Here is a 20,902-nt window from a genome sequence, read left to right on the forward strand (position 1 = left end):
GATACAGGCTCCCTATCGAGTTTAAACTACATGACATCACTGATCTCACTCAAAGAGTTGTTAGTAAATGTCCTTGGTCGTTGAGTGAAGTCGTATGGGCCATTCAAAGATGATCATACTCAAGGGCGGCTGGCCCATATGGTATTCCATCCTGTGTACTACAAAATGGCCCCCACTTCTAGGCCAAAGTTATTAAGCCTATATTTGAAACAATTTTTTAAACCAAAGTCATTCCGAAATCTTGGCTATCAGCTATAATTGTCCCCATCCATAAGAAAGGCCTGATTGACAATCCAGCAAATTTTCCCCCGATATCCTTGATGGATATGACAGAAAAGGTCTTTGCGACACTATTGTTAAGGGAATTAGAGTTCTGGGTTGATGGTAAACAACTGCTATCCAAATATCAGGTTGAGTTCAGAAAGTCTATGGGAACCACACTCAATGCCACGATTCTTGCTCATTTACTACAATCTTCTCATACTTCAGGGGCGGTCTATATGGCATCTTTGGACCTCTCAGCCGCGTTCGATAGTGTTATCAGGGAACGGCTATGGAATAAGCTCATAAATTACGGGGTCCCAGGTCACATTGTAGGACGTATAGCGCTTCTACATTCTAATACGTCCTACATGGTGCGGATTAAGCAGGATGGAACGACCACTGAGGCTATTGACACTGAGATAGGAGTCAAAAAGGGATGCCAGTTGGCAGCTATCCTGTTCAATCTTTATATAAGTGATATAGATAGGTTGTGGGACGAATTGGTGGTATTTCCAGTAAAATTGGGAGACACTCGAATCAACTGGTTGGCCTTCGCGGATGACATCATTTCGTGCGATTGCATTCCTTATGGGCTACAGATTAAATTAAATGCCTTCGAAATATATGAAAAGAGTAATAACCTGGCTATTAACGCTAATAAATCAAATATAATGGTTTTTGCTAATAGGAAAAAGGTATGTAGGTACACTTGGCAAATGAACGATACAGTCATTCAGCGCGTGCTAAAAACCAGGTATTTGGGTTACAATTTATGCAACTCTAATTCTCTGCACATGTGGAAGACCACCCTTATCCATAAAGCAACTCCTCTTAGATCACAGATGAAAGTTATATATCACAAATATGCAAAATTTTCCCTCAAACCTCTGTTTGAATTTTACACCCTAAAGCGGTTTTATTGTATGGCTTAGATTTATGAATTTTGGATATTACAAAGATATTGAATATGCTGCAAGGAAAAATATGGAAAGCTGTTTTGGGCTTACCCAAATCTGTACCCAATTCTATAATAATACATGAACTTGGGCTAAATTCGTTGGCTTCGAAATTTTGGTGGCGCAAGCTAACAAATTATAGCAAAATGCTCTATCCTCCTCCTAATTAATTGTACCAAGATTTCTGTTGTATGGTTATGAAACAAAATCCAATGTCGATCAAATGACATACTGAGAAGATGGAAGAGCTATTATTTAGTAAAGCGATGGACCACAAAGAATTATATAAACGACAGAATGTGGTAAAAAGGAAATTCTTCCAAATGGATTGGGAAAACATCATAGAGGCCAATGTAGCATACAAATCCTATTATGCTAATTATTATTTCTTTCACAAACAATCGCCTAGACTGCATTATTTACTTATCTTTCCCTGTCCTAAAGCAAGACATCTGTACTTCAGATTTAAATTAAATCTTATACACACGGGAGAAAGAATTAAGCACTGGTCAAAAGCTTCAAACCTCGGAGTGGGAATATGTTGTAGATTTTGCCGTAATAAAGATAGCCCTGAGTCGCTTAAATATCTGGTAATATATTGTAGGGAGCTTGAAAAAATTAGAAGTCTTCATTTGGGTACATTTTATAACAGTAACCTAGCCCTGTCAAGAGAGTTGCTATGGTCACAATGCATGTGGGGGAAATCGCAGACGGTGATATTGGCATTAATACGCTTCATTGTTGTTCAGGAGGAAGAACTTAAAGGCTGCAATATGAATGAATAAGATCTAGAAGAATAATGAAATTATATAGCTGTAATTGAGAATTCGTATGACTTTAATTTGAAGAGATTTGATGCCCTGTTTGATTTTAATTTATTAGTGGAATATAATGTTCATGCTTACTAATTCTTTTATGTGTTCTAAAGATATAAAAATATATGTTTATACTGTTGTTTTAAAGTATGTAACAAACATTTGTAAAGGTGCATTGTACCAAAAACAAATGAAAAAATACATTTTTTTTAAAAAGACCTTTACTGTGGAAAAAATGTGACCTACTGTTTGCGCAGTCTCCCTTCTCTGTTTTTTTTTTCTCTTTCTTTTGGTTCTTCCCCTAACTGCTGTTTCTTTTTATATTTTTTATAGTTTGTGTTGAAATTTCTTGTTTATCAAAGATAATAATTTGGGAATTGGAATGTTCTTAAATTTTATGTAATTTAATAATCTTAATTTTTGTTATATGTTTGTTTGGAAAAAGTGTTTAAAGTCAATTGTTGCCTATGGCACGATAAAATGTTAAAAAAAAGAAGCAGCGCAGTTGCAGTCAGTGTCTGGTGCGTTTGTCGTTTCAGTTCCCCGCGGCCGCCATCCTGGATCGCAGGAGGGCTACAGCTGTAGCACAGCTCACTTAGTTCTCCAGCACCAATTCAGGTCGGATAAAGGCTGGTGGTGTAGTAATATGTATAATTTCTATCATCAGGATTCTTCATCCTCCACAGGTCGACCAATCCCATTCTGGCTATTTTCCTATACAGCTTTGCTGAAATCCAGACAATGCCCCCCTGACTGCTCCCTCCCGGCACGGATGTGTCCTTGTCTCATTCAAACACTAGGTTGAAATCGCCAAATATTATCAATTCCCCTTTACCCTCTCTCTCCAGGAGACCGAGGCAGTCCATTAGAAAGGATTCCTGCCCATGATTAGGCGTGCACACTGCCATCATTGCGAGGTCGTGTTCTCTTAGCCTACCTAACACCATGATAAACTCACCCCCACACCCCATCCTGTTTAGATGAGACCATCTTGAAGGGGGAGCTCTTATGAATCAAGACAGATACTCTCAATCTTTTCTCATTAATAGTTGCATGTACTTGTGCTAAGTAGTTCCTGTTTCCTAGCATAAGTAAAACGAAATCTGGCTCCAGGGAGTCCACCTCTCTGATTAGTCTGCCCCTCTTATTCAGAGAATTCATTAAGTGACCATTTGGGGTGTACACTCATCGATTAAAACCATTTATCACTGAATATCTCTCGTCCCTTGTTATCTTGTTGTACCCCTTTGCTCCTCTTGCTTTCCCCGCTGTCCTTACCCCTACCACAACCCCTTCCCTGATATTGTGCTGCTGACAATATAGCCCATCAGCCTATCCTGGCGTGACCTCACCCTACTCTTACATCGCATCGACCGCATAGGGACATCCACCCCCACCCCCTTGCCGGCCTGAAACCTCCTCTCCAAGTCCTCCCCTTTTTATGAACATTAGCTTTCAACATTCCACCCTTTCACCCCCTTTAATCTTTTCTGTGGTTCTCGTCCCTTCAGCCGTCATCTGTTCTTTTTGCTCCACGTATTATAATAGCCCCTGGACTCTCTGTTCGCTTGGCTGCCGGGCTCCGTCCACAGACCATCTCTCAACGACGGCAAGGCCCCTTCCTCACTCATGAGCCTCGACCACTCTTCCATTAAACCAACTATCACCTGCTTGTCCACTTGCACTGTTGCACTGTTCCTAAAGGCGATCGTTGGGCTTGCTCTAGATCTGGTCAGAATTCTTTCATTAGTCTCGAAGTCATGAATTTTACTAGAATACTAGAATGTCTGTGGGCCTTGCCCTTGGCTCTTCTCTTCTTTCACCAACCCTGTGGACCCTGTCCATTTTATATCTCGTGTTTGGAGGATCTTTCGCTTCAGTTGGAGCATGCATTCCCTGAGATCATCTCCCTCCTCCTCCTCTGCCAGGAATTTGATCCGTAGATTATCTCTATTCTTTTCTGACAGTCTGTCCAAAGCTTCTAGCATATTTGCCACTTTAGATTCCAGTGGTTTGGTCGCCTGGTGGAGGAAATTCACATCTGCTTCACATGCGCTCACCCCTTCTCTCAGCACTATCATTTCTGCTTAATTCTCAGAGATCGTTGCATTCAAACCGTATTGAAGAAGGCCATTTCTTCTTTCAGGAGTGTCCTTAAGTCGTCTCAGACAAGACTCAAAAACACTCCTGGTGAGTGTCGGCCTCTCCTCCACCCCATTCACCTGGCTGCCCATTGGTTCCATCAGTGTGCCCTGTACTTTCTTCTGGGTCCGTTGATGCTTGCAGAAAGGATTTGATATCCCTGGGGCCGGCCGGAGTCTCTAGCCCCTTCTTTCCCGTCATGAGCAGCGTCTGGTTCCTTCCTTGACTTGATGCGCCTCCCCCGGCATCTTTGAAGGCCACTTGTTCTCCTTTATTCAGGCCCTCTTTTTGCTCTCGGGTACTCACGCCTCCACCCCGTCCACACGCTCCATTTCAGCTCCCATTCCAGCCCTCTCTTAAAGGTCCGCCAAGATCTCTTGCCAGACCCACAATGTGGGTGTGTGCACAGCAGCACCAGGACCTGATCGCAGATCCAGGCACGCTGCAACGAGAGTATCTTTGGGTTATAAGTTGGCAGGAGAGCCTGACAAGAAATACATGGGAACAAGAAAATCTAACTAGAATAAACATACACAAACCATGCATGCTGACTGATCAAAAGCTAACAAATGTATCGGTAGCCTTTTCAGCTCTGATGCTGACGCACTTGGTCTCCACAGCAATGCTGCCTGACACCTTGGATAATGGTGGCTGAGGCATGAGGTAAATGCAAACATTGAAGCAAGCAAACAATATGGTGAAACTAAGAAGAGCGGGTGGTACCATCAGGAATAACATCTATCATGAACACACACACACACTAATGGGTAAATGGACCCACACAGTAGAGAACTCATGGAGTCAAACACTGAAAAAGCCCAACTATGAATAGCACTAAGAAGATGAGGAGGGTTGTGTGAAGCAGAGCTAGAGAGGCAGCCAAGCCAAGTAGGCTATTGAACGAGAAATATACAGAACATGGAGTGGCTAAGCCAAGTGTGCCACACTGTGAAACAGGAAAAACTTATAGGGAAGGCCAGAGCAGAGAGCCTCATGGGAGCCTTGGCCCTATGGCTGACAAGACTGAGGGTTTGAGAAGAGAAGCTGGAGAATGTATTTATTTTGCATTTGTCGCAGCACACAAATCCCTCAGGTATCTAGGCACTAGTTACATTAAGGAAAAAAAGAGAAGAAGGAATGGGATGGAGAGATGCAATAGTGGGATGGAAGAGACTTGGGAGGAGCAAAGTTAATTGAACAGCCAAGTCTAAGTTTCTGCGGAAGGTCCAGTACTCCTGTTCTTTTCTGAGAGCTGATGGTACATTATTCCAGAGTTTGGCAGCCACAACCAAAAAGCTCTTGCCCCCTACTGAGAGGCGATTGAAGTTGGGGGTTTTCAGGAAGTGAGAGTTCGGCGATCTAAGAGGTTGGGCAAGGGTGTATTTCTCCACGCAGCTTGAGAGGTAGGTCAGGCCAGTGTTGGAGAGACATTGGTAGACCAGGGATAATGTTTTGCGCGTAATCCTTTCCCGGATAGGTAACCATTGTGCATCTCTCCTGGCTTTGGAGATATGGTCAGATTTGGAGATACCAATGGCAGCTCAGAGATCATTGTTCTGAATCGTCTGGAGTTTGTTCAGGTTGAGTTCAAAGGTGCCAGTAAATAGGGTGTTACAGTAGTCAAGCGTGGCTCCTGTGATAGCTCTAGCAATTGTTAGGCGGTTAGGAGTGGAGAGGAAGGGCCTGCTGGTATGAAGCAGTTTGGCTGTGTAAGCCGCCGCTGAGGCGATCAAGTACACTTGACATGAGAGGTTGAGGTTGGCATCCAGGTAGACGCCAAGAGTTTTGGCAGCAGCAGAAGTGGTGATACGGTTACCATTGATGATAAACTCCTTGTATGCTGGGTCAAGGTTGCAAAGTGTGGAATTGGAGCCGACGATGAGGATTTTGGTTTTGTCGTAGTTGAGGCAGGGTAGGTGAGAAGCCATCCAATTTTGTATGACCTCGTATGCAGAGTTTATGGTGGCTGAGTCCAGGGTGTATGAGCCGGAGAGGGGGATAAGAAGCTGCGTGTTGTCAGCGTAGTTCATGTAAAATATGCCTAGCAGGTCAAGGTGGTCGAAGAGGGGTTTTGTATGAATGTTGTAGAATGTAGGGGGAAGAGTCAGGAACCTTGGGGGACTCCACAGGTGACAGGAGTAGGTTCAGCTGAAAAGTCATTGAAGACTTGTGAGCATCTGTCAGCTAGGAAGGACCTAATCCAATTGGTGGCTGATGGAGAGAAGTTTGCTTTTGAGGCAAGTTGAGAGCAGACGATCTGGTGGTCTACCTAATCGAATGCCATGGAGAAGTCTAGCATCATCAGGAGGGCTGGTTTGACATTGTCTTTGATGGACTCGTTCAAGTAGGGCAGTTTTGTTTCTGTGGTTGGGGCGGAATCCTGATTGGCGTATGCCCAAGATGTTTTCCTCAAGATACTGTTGAACCTATAAGCAACACGATCCAGGATCTTCAAGAGGTAGGGTACCATAGTAATGGGGTGGCAGTTTGTCGGAATGGAAGGGTCAAGGGAGGGTTTCTTGAGGAGCTGTAGGACCCATGATTCCTTCAAGGCAGTTGGCACCGAGTTGGTGGAGAAGGATGCGTTGATGATGGCTGTGAAAAAGCAAATAAATGACTTGGCACAGTCTTTGATGATTGGAGCTGAGCAAGTGTCACCTTTACAGTGTGACAGTTTGAGGCTCTTGGTGACGTCCATGTCTGAGACAGGGTGGAAGGTGAACAGGCTGCCTGCTGGTGGCTTGAGCCCAGATACAGTGATTGGGGGGGGGGCAGGTTAGCTGCAAAAACACCAATATCAAGTAAAGAAGTTTGCATTACTGAGAAACCTTTGTCTGGAGGGGGATAGAGGCATCATTACTTCAGCTTGACAAATACCTGCGTGTGGGAAGAAAATCAAAGCCACAATAGCCCCTATAGCAAGAGGGGAAGCTAGCTGTTTTGCTTTAGTAAAACATGAAGTAACTCCTGGCTCAAGAGGGGTGTTGAGACAGGGCTCGCCCGGTAAGAGTTTGAGGCTGCAGCATATCAGGAGTCTACCTGACATTGGGAATCATCCGAGAAGGCCAAGACAAAGACGTGTGCTGTGAACTTAAAAGACCCTGAAACTGTGTGGTCTCAATGACTTTCCTGCATGAAGACATGTGGGAGCTGGTGAAATAGCATAGGAACTGGACATCGGAGCCAGAGCAATCTGTTTTCTTATAATTGACCTCTTTGTGGACTGATTTATTCCTCTTTCCTCCCAATGTTGCCTTATAATATCTCTTTCTCAGTTGGTTCACCTCCAACCCCTTGCTGCTAAGAGTAAACTAAACGTGTTGAAACATTTCTACATTTTTTTTGTTCTGTGGGATCCACCTCATGGTAATACTATGTCTTTCACTGACACCATTAACAATTTATCAGTCTTGCTTTTCTTTCCAAGTAGAAACATGGACTGTCATTCATTCATTCATTCATTCATTCATTCGTAGTGTGTTCTAGTCAACTGGCAGGCCCATTCTTCATATTCCAATATAGAATTCTTTAGTAATGTAGTGCCCAATGTACAAGGCTTGCAAAGAAGAACATGAAACAGATGTGCCAGGTTAAAGCATATTAAAAGATACATGAAATTGTATGAAGCAATCATTTCCAGTCTAAAACATAAGCAGGCATGAAATATTAGTAACTTACCGACTGAGTAATTCCACTCCAGCACAAAACTCTGGTTGTTCAGTAGTCCTGTCAAAGTAAACAATGATAAAATGAACATGCAACATTGTTAACAGTAGTGATTATTTTAATGCAGCTCTATAATGCCACTGGAATCGTCATGCATACAAACTTAATAGATTACTATTACCAAGTACTTCCCTTACATTTTCTTAGAACAATTTACCCACAAGAACAGTTCTCTAGCATGGTTATAGCCCTTAGATTCATCTGCTAACAATATCCTGTGATATCAGGAGGACAGGTTTCAAACACTAGTTTAAGGACCTTTTGTCGTCCTAAGGTATAGCCCTTATATTGTATCTAGGCTCCAAAATACATACAAAATGGCTGCCCCCTTGCACCAGCCCAATTATCTTTTATAACGAAGAAAAAAGCATTAGCAATGTCAACAGTTTTGGCTTGTGTGTAGGCATGGGATAGGCGTTTACCAGGCTCTGCGGTAATGGTACTAACTAGCCATTATTGGTAGCAGCTGCAGAATGGTGCAAACATCTGGGTAGATGATAGCATATAATACCAGTTGCTGGCAAATGCCCATTTAATACTGTTAGGTGCGAAGGTCACAGGATCTGCAGCTATTCAGGCTGAGGCGATTGTAGAAGATGTTGTAGGAGTACAGAGAATGGGGGGGTCACCCATAGAAGCTGAATTGTAGTGAATCCTGGTATTAATATCACATGTGTAACAAGTCTCCATTTTATAAGTCAGACACCATCTTGAAATTAAGGCCTATTGCCATAGCTATGGCAGTATGCCAAATCCCGTCGGAGAGGGTTAGAAGGGTAGGTGTGCCCCTTCTGCTCGCAGCTCTGGCAGTCCCGCCGAAAGTTAATTCACTGAAGAAACACATTTCTCCATTTTGTCTTTGATAGTGCATGTAACTCAGAAGGAATACCCACTACAAAGCCAAGAGAGGGCCGGAATTGATCTTTGGAGAGCTACCCCATGAGAAGTGGGGTAAGGGCTTTAGGCCTTCACCAGCCAAGAGCGTTAAGTTATAGAGGCCAGAGGCCCTCGAGCCAAGGCCCCAAGCATTTGAGTGCACTGACCAGCCCAAGACCCCTGGCCACAAACCTGAAAAGTGGCCAATCGATCAGGAAGATCAGAAAATGGTGACGGCTGCCCCCAACACCAGGTAATGTGATTTGTGCTGCGAGGTGCAGCAGTGATGGATATGTATTGGGTCTGCGGCCAGCAGGCGTTTTTGCACCTCCCACCATCATGGAGAGGCATATGCTCGCTGGCCACGCTGCATTCGGCTCTTCTCGTGGTCCCTGAAGCGCACCTAACTGAGACCAGGGAGCTTGGTAACCCCCACGCTACCACCAAAGCCAACTGCCTCTGCATCGCCACTGCAGCCCCGGGTCTTCCGGAACTTGCCAGGGAAAAAGGAAAGCATTCTTTTAAAGAGGAAAAAGAGGTCCAACTAGCTGTCGAGAAACTCAACTCAATTGCTTCAAGAAATACCTGATCAATATAGACAATATAGACAATGTAGGAGAGAAATGTCTTGCTTCTCTGTTAGTGCCAGGGGTACAAACGGCAGTCAATGCTATATGACTGCAAATAGTTAGATGGGAACTGATACAGCTGACGAACGATACCGAAGAAGGATTCAACGCAATCAAGGTTTAACTGAGAGCAATCCGGTTAATGACATTGCAGAACCGGTATTTGCTCAATCTGCTCACAGTCATGGAAGGAGGCATTTGTAAAATAAATGGGAGAATCCTGCTGTAGTTACTCACGCCCAAAACGATGCTGCAAATGGCTCTCTTAAACAGATAGGCCATACACACCCTCAGAGAACATATGCAGACGGAAGCAGGGATTCATAAGAGTGATTGGTTCGATTACCTCTTTTCTTGGGCACTGTCGTGGATGGGAACAGTTGTGAAGATACTAGTGCAAGTGGTGGCGTTTGTGCTGGTGATTTTCTGCACTTGCCAGTTGGGACTTCGATGCTGTGCTAAAGCGATTCCTAATAGTGCGATGATGATGGTCTCAATTGGTGTAAGCAGAGCATCTCGTGGTACAAAAGATTGGCAGGTACGAACAGAGGAACCAAATATGCCCCGTATGGTGAGAACAGAGCAATTAATTAACCTCCCTGGAACAGTTAATGTGGTACCACCCGATCCTGAAAACTAAGAGGAGCACTGGGTTGACCTAGAAGGAGATGGGGGCTGTATGGGCCCAAGAAAGGGACATGGAGGTATAAAAAGGCTGAGGGGATGGCAAGAGAGTTTGTTAATATAGAATTAACAAAAGGGAGGAATGTTGAGGGGTGGAAGTCCCAGGCCCCTCAGCGGTTCAGGGCGAGGCGATTGTAGAAGGAGATGGTGTAGGAGAATTGAGAGAACGGAGAGGCCAGGGGGGTCACCCATAGAAGCTGGATTGTAGTGGAAATGTAGTTAATCCTATTAGTAATATCAAATGTGTAACGAGTCTCCATTTTAGAAGTCAGAGGCCATCTTGAAATTAAGGCCTATTGCCAGAGCTATGACAGTATGCCTAATCCCATCCCGAGGGTCAGAAGGGTGGGTGGGATCCTTCTGCTAGCAGCATTAGCAGTTGCACAGAAGGTTAATTCACTGAAGACACACTTCTCTGTTGTGTCTTATCATTGGTGCATGTAACTCAGAAGGAATGTGCCCTCCAAGGCCAAGAGAGGGCCAGAATTGATCATTGGAGAGCAATCCCACGAGAAGGAGGGGGGGAGGAAGAGGACTTTAGGCCTTCGTCAGTCCAGATCTTTAAGTTATAGCGGCCAAGGACTCCAAGCCGAGGCCCAAAGCATTTGAGTGCACTGACCAGACCAAGACCCCTGGTCATAAACCTGCAAAGTGGCCAATCGATAAGGAAGATTAGAGAACGTTGATGGCTGCCCCCACCACCGTGTCATGAGATCTGTGATGCGAGGTGCCAGGGGAGAAGTAACAAATTTAAGGCTGCAAGTCAGAAACTTGTGGAAGCGCTGACGTGTCTGGAATTGGAGCGGGGGTTCATGAAGTTCTAAGAAGTTATCTTGCCCTCAAACATATCCGCCTCGCTCAAGGCCTTGGTACCAGGTGCACCGTAGAGCTATGAAATAATGAACTTTGTAACCAAATTACCAATTAAAGTCTTTGTACCCGATGACGGAAGAAGAAGATCCCAACGTGGAAGAAGATGGACAGAAGATGTTGGGACCAATCGCCTGGCATCTCGCATGGAGCAGGCTATATGTGTATAGGGTCGCACCAACTGCTACACAGATTTGTAACCTATGTAATGTACGTCACTTGTGACGTTGTGTGTCTTTAAAAACCATTGTATGTGCTGCTTTTGTCAGAGCAGAGTTCTTTACTGGCACAAGTTTGTATTTTTGTGAAATTAAACATTGTTCTCTGCAAGAGTTGAGCTGGGCCTTTTCCCCTAGTGGGTTGTATTTTTTCTGGTGTGTGCACTGAAGGGTTGATCTACAAATTGGTGACCCCGATCTGATCCCAGATTTTCAGCAAAGACTCAGGATTCCTGGTCACACATCTGGTGGGGCTGCTGCACTCACCTGCAGTGACCATTCCCAAGCGTGCAACCATACTGGTGGACAGGAGCGGTTTTGACAGAATTCCTGTCTGCTCTTTGGAGCGGGGCGCAGCTCCTAGGATAGTGCAGGCTGTTCATGGGACCCTGTGACAAAGGAGCTCAGGCGAACACACAGATGTAAGTACACCTCATGCGGGTGAAAACGAGGGAGGGTGCTGAGAGGGAAGTGGGGGAATCGGCAGAAAAGGTGTGTGGGTTTGTGTGTGTCGAAGAGGAGAGGGTGAGAGTGCATGGTGGAATGGTGAGTGATTGAGTTGAGTGGTGTTTAAAGACCATGTGGCGGATATATATATATTTATTATCAGTATATGAAAAGAAAAATGGAGAAGTGGGATCCTTTCCAAGGTAGGGAAGAAGATGCCGCCATATTTTGAAAAAACATAATAGAATACAAAAGTAGGGGCTCAGTATAATTAGAGGGCTTGAATTCCTGTGCCTAATATATTTCGGATGGGGGAATAAGGTGAAGTAGTGGTTATTTTAGTTTATTGTTTTAGCTTGTTGTTTTAGTGTTTTTAACTTATATTGTACAGTGTGGGGAGACCCTGTGGAAGACGTAGTGTGGGTGCTGTGTGGGGAGAGTGTGGGTGTGCACATGGACTGTTTGCGAGAGAAGGCAGTGTGAGTAGGGGCAACAGGGGATCGAAGGACTGGTAGGAACACGCAAGACGAACTATATTTTGTATATTATGTAACATTTTAATTTATAAAGTTGTTTAAAACGGGGTAGTTACACTGTTAGAGTACATGTGTAGTGCATTGCTGTTGTATAAGGATAGAATTGAGAAATACCATAATCAGTGGGTGTTGGAGACGCAAGGGGGAATGTTCTGCACATGGCCAGAGAGGGATACTGGAACACATGTACACATTATTGGCTGGCAAATATAAAGGTAAAAAGCTCCAAAGGAGGAAAGAGATTTTTGGATTATGGAAAATGGTGTAGGACATAGAGGACAATGATGAGTGTAAATCCCAGTGTGAGAACGGCCCAACCCTGAGGGTAGTTAAAGCAGTAGTATCTGAGGAAAAACATTTACCTCCGCCCTGAGTAGGATGTTACGTAACCCTCCCCTCCACCGGATATACCAATCCAACGTATGTGCCCCCGTCCACCACAGCACCACCCCATTTGTGTTACCGCCCTCATACCAAACGAATACCAACACTGCCATACCGATGGATAGGAAACCACAGAAGGAGTTAAAAGAGGCTTTAAAGGCAGCGCAAATGGAATTGGCGCGGTTGAGGACCATCAGGGAACAAGGGAGGAAATCTGGGTGTGGACTAGACGAATGGTGGGCCGGAGACATTTTGCCTAGATTAGATAGTACCGCGATCAAGGATGTTCATATTGAGGAGAAGGTGATGAACGAGAGGTGGGAAGTGTAGACTACGGGACAGTGTGGTCAGATGGAGATACAAATAGGGAGTTGCAGGAGGAAGAGTGGGTCACGATGGATGAATTAGAGGATGAAAAGGAGGTGCCGGTAGTTACTCCATGGGTAGAGAGCTTGTGGGGTCCGCAGTTGAGGAACAAATTTGGGTGGGCCGCAGTGGTAAGGAAAAAGGCAAGTGACGGCAAAAAGGGGAGAAAGGGAGTGGGTAAAAAGTTGCCATTATTGCATAAAGGCCCCAGAAGGGTGCAGTATGTACCTTGGACTCAGATGGACAAAAACAACCTGATTAAAGCGCTCACGCCTCTCACTGCTGGGGCTGGGAAATTGATATATACTTTAAAGAAAAACAGCTGGTATCCCTTTCAGCAGTGGGTGGTATAAAAGGATTGTTTGTACCAATTGTGGGTAACAGGGGGAGGGGAATCAGGCAGGGGATGTTTGGGTTAAGGCTGGATACCCAGGAGTTAAGACAGATGAAGTACATGATGGGGCGCGCTTTCACAACATTAGAGCGCAGGTGTTGGTTGCACTTCAGCGAGCATACCCCGATACACCGAATTTGCAGTCCATAATGCAGTATACAATGGGGGGTGATGAACACCCCACTTAATCCATTTTGAAAGTAAAGGAGATGTGGAGGCCAAAACGGGGGGCGGGGAGGGCAGTGGGACTGGACAGTTCTGCTTTTTTTATATTGTTATTTAAAGGGGATTGCCAAAGGAAGTACAGAAAACTTGCAAGAAAGAGGGAAGGAAACAGCACAAAGGTTGCAGGCTGAGGAAGCAAAACTAGTACAGAAGGAATTAGCAAGAGTAGCAGTTGAAGGGACAGTCGTGGCAGTTACTCAAACTGACTCATCAGAGCAGGCAGCAGCGCAAACGGACACAAGAATAGCGAAATGCTGGACAGGCGGGTGTAATGGAACGGTGGGGCTCAGTCACAGTACCCTGAGTGGTACCAAGGAGGTCAGCAGCGAGGAAGAGGAGGGTTGCAAGTACGAAGGGGGGGTCGCAGAGGTGGATTTGGAGGGATGGGGCTTAGAGGGGGAGTTGGACAAGTCCAGTGTTGGGGATGCAGAAAAATTGGTCATTTTGTGAGAAAGTGCAGAAGCAGGATGGGAGCGGGATACAAGCCGTACACTCCTGCGGTCCCAATACCACAGCAGCAACACTTTCCGGCACCCCCGATACCCACATGAATACTATATGAGATACACCAAGCATATACACAGCTACCACCACGACCCCCTCAGACACAGTTACTTGCCCTGCCGGCATCCCAACACAAGCTGCGCTGATATGCCAATCACACGGCGCCCAAATGCCCAGAAGCAATGCCGTTCCTAATCGACAGTGACACAATATTGAGGAGCAAGTGTCATAAGAGACAACCCTTTCAGGTTCCCAGGTACAAATACATATCCTGATTAGGACAGCCCACATACAGCTCTTGCGTGCCCAGTCCTGTCCCTGACTACCCACCCAGACAAGGAACCCTTGGTGGGCACTGAGACAGGAAATAAACATTTCATATTTATGGTTCACACGGGCACCACTAAATCATGCATTATTGAAGGAAACTTCCAGTTATCAGGTGAAGCACTCGACACGCAAGGATTCTCTGGGGATGTGGTAACGGTTCCTTTTACAGAACGCTGATCCATCAAAATAAGAGGGAAAGGGGTGCATGCACCTTTATTATATTAGAAAGCCTGGCCAGTAAATGTGTTAGGGCGCGAAATCTTGCGCAAACTTAATATGACCACCTGCTTTACAGACTGAGGAATAGTATGTGCCACCCAGAAAAGCGCGCTGCGAGAGCCATGATGATAGTATATTCCATAGGAGGAGAGGTGGTGGTTCTTGTGTATGGGATTACAATCTTACTTAATGCAATGCCCCAGGTTGGAAACGTGTGTTGGTGGATACCATCTGATTTCATTTTTAGACCCGTTGTGTCCCCAGAGGTTGTGGCAGAGACAGTAATTTCACTGGACTTGGAAGGATTGGTCGTGTCTGAGAAGAGAATTGTGGCAATAGGGACCGATTCAGACGGGTGTGAGGGGCGCACCTTATTGTACATTGAGCCAACAGTACCCTTGAAAGAAGTGACAGGTGCAAAATTGTTTGAGGACAGGGTTGATGATGGAGAAATAGAGTTGGCTATTTGCGTACTCTGAGATAAATGGTGCAATATCGTAGAGTACTGTGTCCCGTGATGGCCCTTGTAAAAGCGCCCCGCTCATTTAAAATGACCTAGCACAGGTTCCTTCGAGGTTATGGACAACCAGTGCCCATGATGTAGGCCTTTTACAGGGAGTGGCACTCGTTCGAATCACAAACAAGGTGCAGTATTGCTCCGGGTGAGACAATATCCAAGCAGAAGAGGGGATAAGAGACACCATTTCCACACTCCTAAGTGGAGGGATTATTGTGCCCTCCAGTTCTCCATGCAACAAAGCTATATACACGATGAAAAAGGTGAAGGGGTCAAGTTGGAGAATGATACAAGATTGCCACCTCTTGAATGACATCATATAGGCAGAATTTCTGGTAATTCCTAACCCTGTGACCATTCTGTGCAGTATTCCAAAACAAGCAACACATTTCACTGTTGTAGACCTCAAGAATGCCTTCTTTTCCCCTACACTCAGACTCTCAATATCTCACTGTGTTTATGCATGGGGGAAAGCAGTACGAGCTGTGAGAAACCTGAAGGTGTCTCACTCACTAGTCCCCGGGGATCTATCAACCAGGTGGCCAGGACAAAGCCATTGCTATTGGCTCCAGTTTCTGGTGGTGGACCAGTGCGGGAGGATCACCTGGATGAGGGGTCTTCGGGGAGTGGAAGTGGGACACCAAAGGGTGAGACACCGTATCCCCTTCCTTATGACACATTTTCCCCGTCCTGCCAAATAGGATATATAGAAACTCTACCCCAGCCCCCTTTTCCTACATGAACACTTTCTCACACAGTGAGCGACAACGGACTACGACCAGAGCCGTTTACTTGACATGTCCCTACACAAGGGTCAGGCAGAGTCAGGCAATTACCGACAACTATACACACCCGACTGCCCTTTCCCTTCCCCATAGGGATAAAAGGTGGAGCACGAGAGCAAACTCTGAGCAAGGCTGAACGCACAAGGAAACAGTTATTCCAGGAAGGCAGTTCAAACGGAGGAGAAAGGCAGCAAGACCTGGAAGGACGTCAAGGAGGGAGTTGCCCATGCCCTTTTCAACCCAGGCTCCAAATAAGGAGACATAAGAATGGGAATAGCAGCTGGCGAATGGTGTGACGGATGTTAGCGGTACATGGAACTTTCCCACACTGATAGTCAGGGCGGGGAGACGCGGTTGCCATCGAGGAACTGTCCTTGACTTCAGCGGTAAAAGAAACGCCAATGAGTTCAGCACACTCGTTGAGTCGGAAGAACCTGATAGTGGATCGAACTGTGTTAGGCTCAAGGTTGCAGTGGCAACATTAAGAAGATAAGTAGACAGAGGTCTTTGTTGAGAACAAACTTGTTACCAGAGAAGGAGTGGTCCGGCGCCATGTGGGCACTCATCAGATGGTCTCTAGCTGGTACCCCTTTCCTGAATACAGAGAATGTGTTGAAATACAAAAATATTAAAAACAACAAATACCAAGAGGCCATAGGGAAGGCCGGCTTGAGGTGTCCAGGTCGTCATACAAGGGTCAAGCCAAACCCCTTGTACAATCGAATGTCCTTGACACATTGTAGAAGTTTGAATGACAGTGAAATTGTGAATCCTACGGAGGTAATTGTGAAACAGGCATTTGCACCCAGCTGATGGGAACACCAAACTTACTGTGATTATGTAAAACCTGCCCTTGCCATATGCTAACAGAGTGACCCGGCGGGACGTGATCACCCTTCGAAGTCTCTGCTTAAAATTGGCAAAAGTTTGGGAGTTCTGAGCCCGGATGAGGGGGACCTAACGTGAACAGTGTGCCATTGTTTAAAAAGACATTGAATATTACAAATGAAGAGATGATTGAAAGGCAGTAGTGAACCTGAAGGAGGGACGCCAAGAGAACAGTATAGGGCAGTCAATCCCACCCTGTGAAGAATCTGCGTGAAGTACATTGTGATGACGAGTATGAACCCGATTGAGGGATGTCCACAGTGAGTGGTTGGTCTGAGCCTGACTGAAGGAGGCTGACGATAGAGAAGGATCAGAGCCCTGCTGAGGGGGATCCAAGGGTGAAGGGTAATCACCCGATGTGAAGATTGATAGAAAGAACTTTTGTTTTGTTGTTTTTGACCGATCAGGCCCTCTGAAGCAAGAGACTTTACACGAGAAGAGACATGGGCACAGAAGGCCCCGATATAGAGAAAAGGAACTGTAAGCTTGTGCCAGAGAAGACCAGGAGTGTGCTGCCTTTTCCCATGCTAAAAAACGTGGGGAAGGGAGACCCCGGCCTAACATCTTGACTTATCATTTTGTGAACACTTCTTTCTTTTCGTGTGAACATTATCCCACAGTCTTTTGAAGCATAGCAGTAAGGACTGGCAATAGTTTATTTTTTTAGTATAGGCCCTTTTTATTTGACTAGACTCTACTAGGACTGTATTAATATTATTTGATGGTTCTAGCTTGCTCCCATCTTAGATTTAGGCTTAGATTAGTCGTTTATCACACCCACCTTACTGTTTAATAAACACCCTTGAATTATGATCAATTATGTCTGTCTTGCTTTGATACCATGCCTTCCTTACAGAGCACACAAGATTACCACACGGGTATTGTGAATCCCCTAGTTTCTTTAAAAGACTACTACATGCAGATTTAGGAAACATACATGTACCCAGCACTATTATTCAATTTGTGGACGACTTGTTAGCATGTAGTCATAATGAACAACAGTGCCGAAGGAACTCAAAAGGCTAAGTTACAGTACTACCTCCAGGAGGTTCTTAATTCGGGCCAATTGATATCAGTCCTTCGGCTGTGTAGAGTGTGGATCTTAGATTACTCTACATGCACTAGGGCGTTGCTACAAGGCCTCAAAGAAGCACAAAAGACAGAAAATGAGATAACATGGACAGAGGACATGCTCACAAGCGTTCCTGAAATAAAGGAGGTTATTTCCACCGCCCCAGTGTTGGCAACCCCTGACTACACAAGAGTTTTATTTGGTCTCCCATTCTGATGGTCAGAAGATGACGGCAGTACTTACTCAAAATATTACAGTGGGATGCTAGACTCAGTAATGAAGGGAGGCCTTCATCAGGGCATGTGTAAGATGGTGTAGCCATGTCCTGGGGTCTCTATCTACAATTAATGATAGGAGAGGTGTGGGTTAGAACTGGTGTGATCTCAGAAATAAGTTCATGATTAAAAGTGAGCTCGACAGCTGCTTTTACTTTAGAAAAGAACGATAATGTTGAAGTAACATATCGTATGTCTTACCGTAGACTATCCTTTGCTATGGTAAGTCTCAATTGTCCCCACTCTTATGTGGATGGGGGAAAAGGTGTATGGATCACCAGCAACTAGATGGTCGTAATCTGAGGCTGGCTGCCTAAAACGACAAAGAAACACGGGTAGGCTCCATGAGGCTAGTTGTTACTCATTGGTCCTGTCAAGGTATAGAGATCCATAGGTATGACTAAACTCTTACCTCCGAGGGCTGGAGCCTTTGATACCCTGTGCTTTGTAAGGTCATAGAAGGATGACAATTTCCTGTATAGAGGTTCATTTCCCAGAGGGTATGTTTCAAAGACTGCAATAGAAGGAGAGAAACACACGGTGTAGGTGTCCGTCTACCTGTAGCCGCTTGGGTGCACGCAGTTAGATAATTGTGCATGATCGCGGGTTTATAAAAAGTGCCCTGTTTGTAAAGCTACAACGAGTGCGTATGACTGTGGAGTGAGAGAATGTATCGCATTAGTGATTTGCAAGGTGCATTGGAGTCGACAAAATATTACTCTACAATGTCCTATGTGTGCGGATCGTTGAAATGGTCGGAGCCGTCACCATATCAGACCCTCCACGCCCTAGTCTGGGTGAGATGTAATCCCTGTGACTAGTTGGGAAAAAGGGCCCATGCACTTCTTTGCAAAAAGATCCAATAGAACTAGTGCTGTGTGGCTTTAGTGATTACGGACGCTGGCGGTTGGGGTGCCCAAAGGAGCCAAACCTGTAGCGGGGGCCATGACGTAGATCTAAGGCCAAAATGTAGCGGGGTCATGGTGGCTAAAATACATTGAATGTGTGTGTACCCACACTAACAACAACTATTGCAAAAAACTGCAAGTGGCACTTACTGGAAAAGAGGCTGCTGTACCGCGTCGCTGCGATCAGCTACAGCTCTGCCTGTCACAAACGCAGTAAATGCGAGAAGCAGACACGTTGCCACAGTAATCGCTTTCTACAGTAAGCGATTGGCTATTGCTAGTATGGGGGCGTGTCTAATGGATGAGCCAATCAGGACATGCCGTGTGTGGTCCCTCGAGGGCTGTGTGTGCTATGCCCCGCCCGATGGGCTAGCAAGCTGAATCGTGCCCAGAACGTACGAAATGTACATAGATAAGCTCCATCAAACAGCTTCACCTTGGGCCGAAACACAATAGTGTCGACAACTTCTCCACAAACTCAGTGTCCACTCTGTACACTGATATATGTTTTCTGTTCACTGAAATGTATTCTGTTCTGTGTTCACACTGTATATGTAAAGCTAAACATGTCGATCAACAAAAGCAAAACATGTTGTTTGTTCACTTAAGTCCAGTCCAATTGACTGGGTTGTACTCACTTGTATTGTATACAAAAGTGTAAATACAAAGTGCACCTGGGTGCTTTGTTTTTTTCACATTTCAGAAATATATGTCAATTAAAAAACTCAATCTCAAAAATTATGATTGACCTTGATGACATTTGAAAAATACTGTTTGTTTTGTGTAGAAGTATAACAAGAAATGTGTGTGTGATTTCTCACCCTGATTCTTGTGATTATTTAAAAATACACGCTCACTTGGGTTTATCAGGGCTTAGCCAGGTGCCCTTGTTCATTATTTGTGTCCTAGTGGACAGCCACCCTGCAGGGTGATTGACAGCCTAAGGCTGTGAATGAATGGGAACTTGCTTAAAAGGCAAGGTTTTTGGGACTAGAGGCAGAGTCGACCACTGGAGGACAACATCCGACGAAGTAGACATGAAGAGACGCCAGCAGCATCCTCCTGGACCGCAAAGTGCCCGGTGAAGCCCTGCAGCTGTGCTGACCCCGTTTACGTTTTGACTGGGAAGACCCGAAAGGGATGACTTCCTCCCTTGGGCTGGTGGGACCAACTTGCCTTGAGACAAGCTTCATTTTGGTGCAACCCGCGACTTGCTGTGACTTTCCAAAGCCGCAGAATCCCAATACCCGGGGACCTCTGACCATCATCGAGTGGATTGTCTTCAGAAGTGCAAACTCGGCCAAAACTTTTAGGGCATCAAGAGGACACTACAGAAGCAGGAAATCTTCAACCAGAGTCCCCTCACCATAATCCAGGACCAATGGATTAAGAAACTTCCAACCAGAGCGGTTAGTTCTTCTTTGGCGCTGATATAAGGGCACCATAACCACAAAAAGCTGCTGAATCATGGAGAATACATTGCTACAGAGTCCCTCTCTCGAGTGCTGCTGCATAAGCCGGCCAGAGATCCTCCCTTTCATAACCATGACCCAGGACCAGGAACAAGGATCTGCTACACTGCAACAGGAAGGCATCCTGCTGGAACCAATTCTTCAATTCACAGGTACTGTTGGGCTTGGGGGTACATCTACCTTTTGGCAACTGTGGTGCTTCCTAGCTTGAGGAGTACCATTTTAAACCCTTTTGAGTTGACCTCAACTCACCTGCACTGATCTCCCAGCATGTGCTTCTTCAAGGTGGTTCCTCTTGAGCTTCTGTGATTTTCTACTGAAGTACTGACTATTCTAAAACATTATTTTAAAAAGAGAGCATCAGAACTTTGAACTGGCCCATTTACTGTGGCTGTCCTGG

At 45.3% G+C, this 20,902-nt stretch overlaps 1 protein-coding gene across 1 annotated transcript in view; it reads right to left on the reverse strand.

The window, feature by feature from the left end:
* The window catches only part of DTNBP1 (dystrobrevin binding protein 1), a 1,092,536-nt gene that overhangs the window by 931,568 nt on the left and 140,066 nt on the right, over window positions 1-20,902 (reverse strand). Inside the window, exon 3 of the mRNA XM_069613561.1 lies at window positions 7,856-7,903. Within this exon, the coding sequence (XP_069469662.1) occupies window positions 7,856-7,903 (48 nt within the window). The remainder of the gene's footprint in view (window positions 1-7,855; window positions 7,904-20,902) is intronic.

Source organism: Ambystoma mexicanum, chromosome 5p, assembly GCF_040938575.1.
Source record: "Ambystoma mexicanum isolate Mex_15411 chromosome 5p, UKY_AmexF1_1, whole genome shotgun sequence".
NCBI lineage: Eukaryota > Metazoa > Chordata > Amphibia > Caudata > Ambystomatidae > Ambystoma > Ambystoma mexicanum.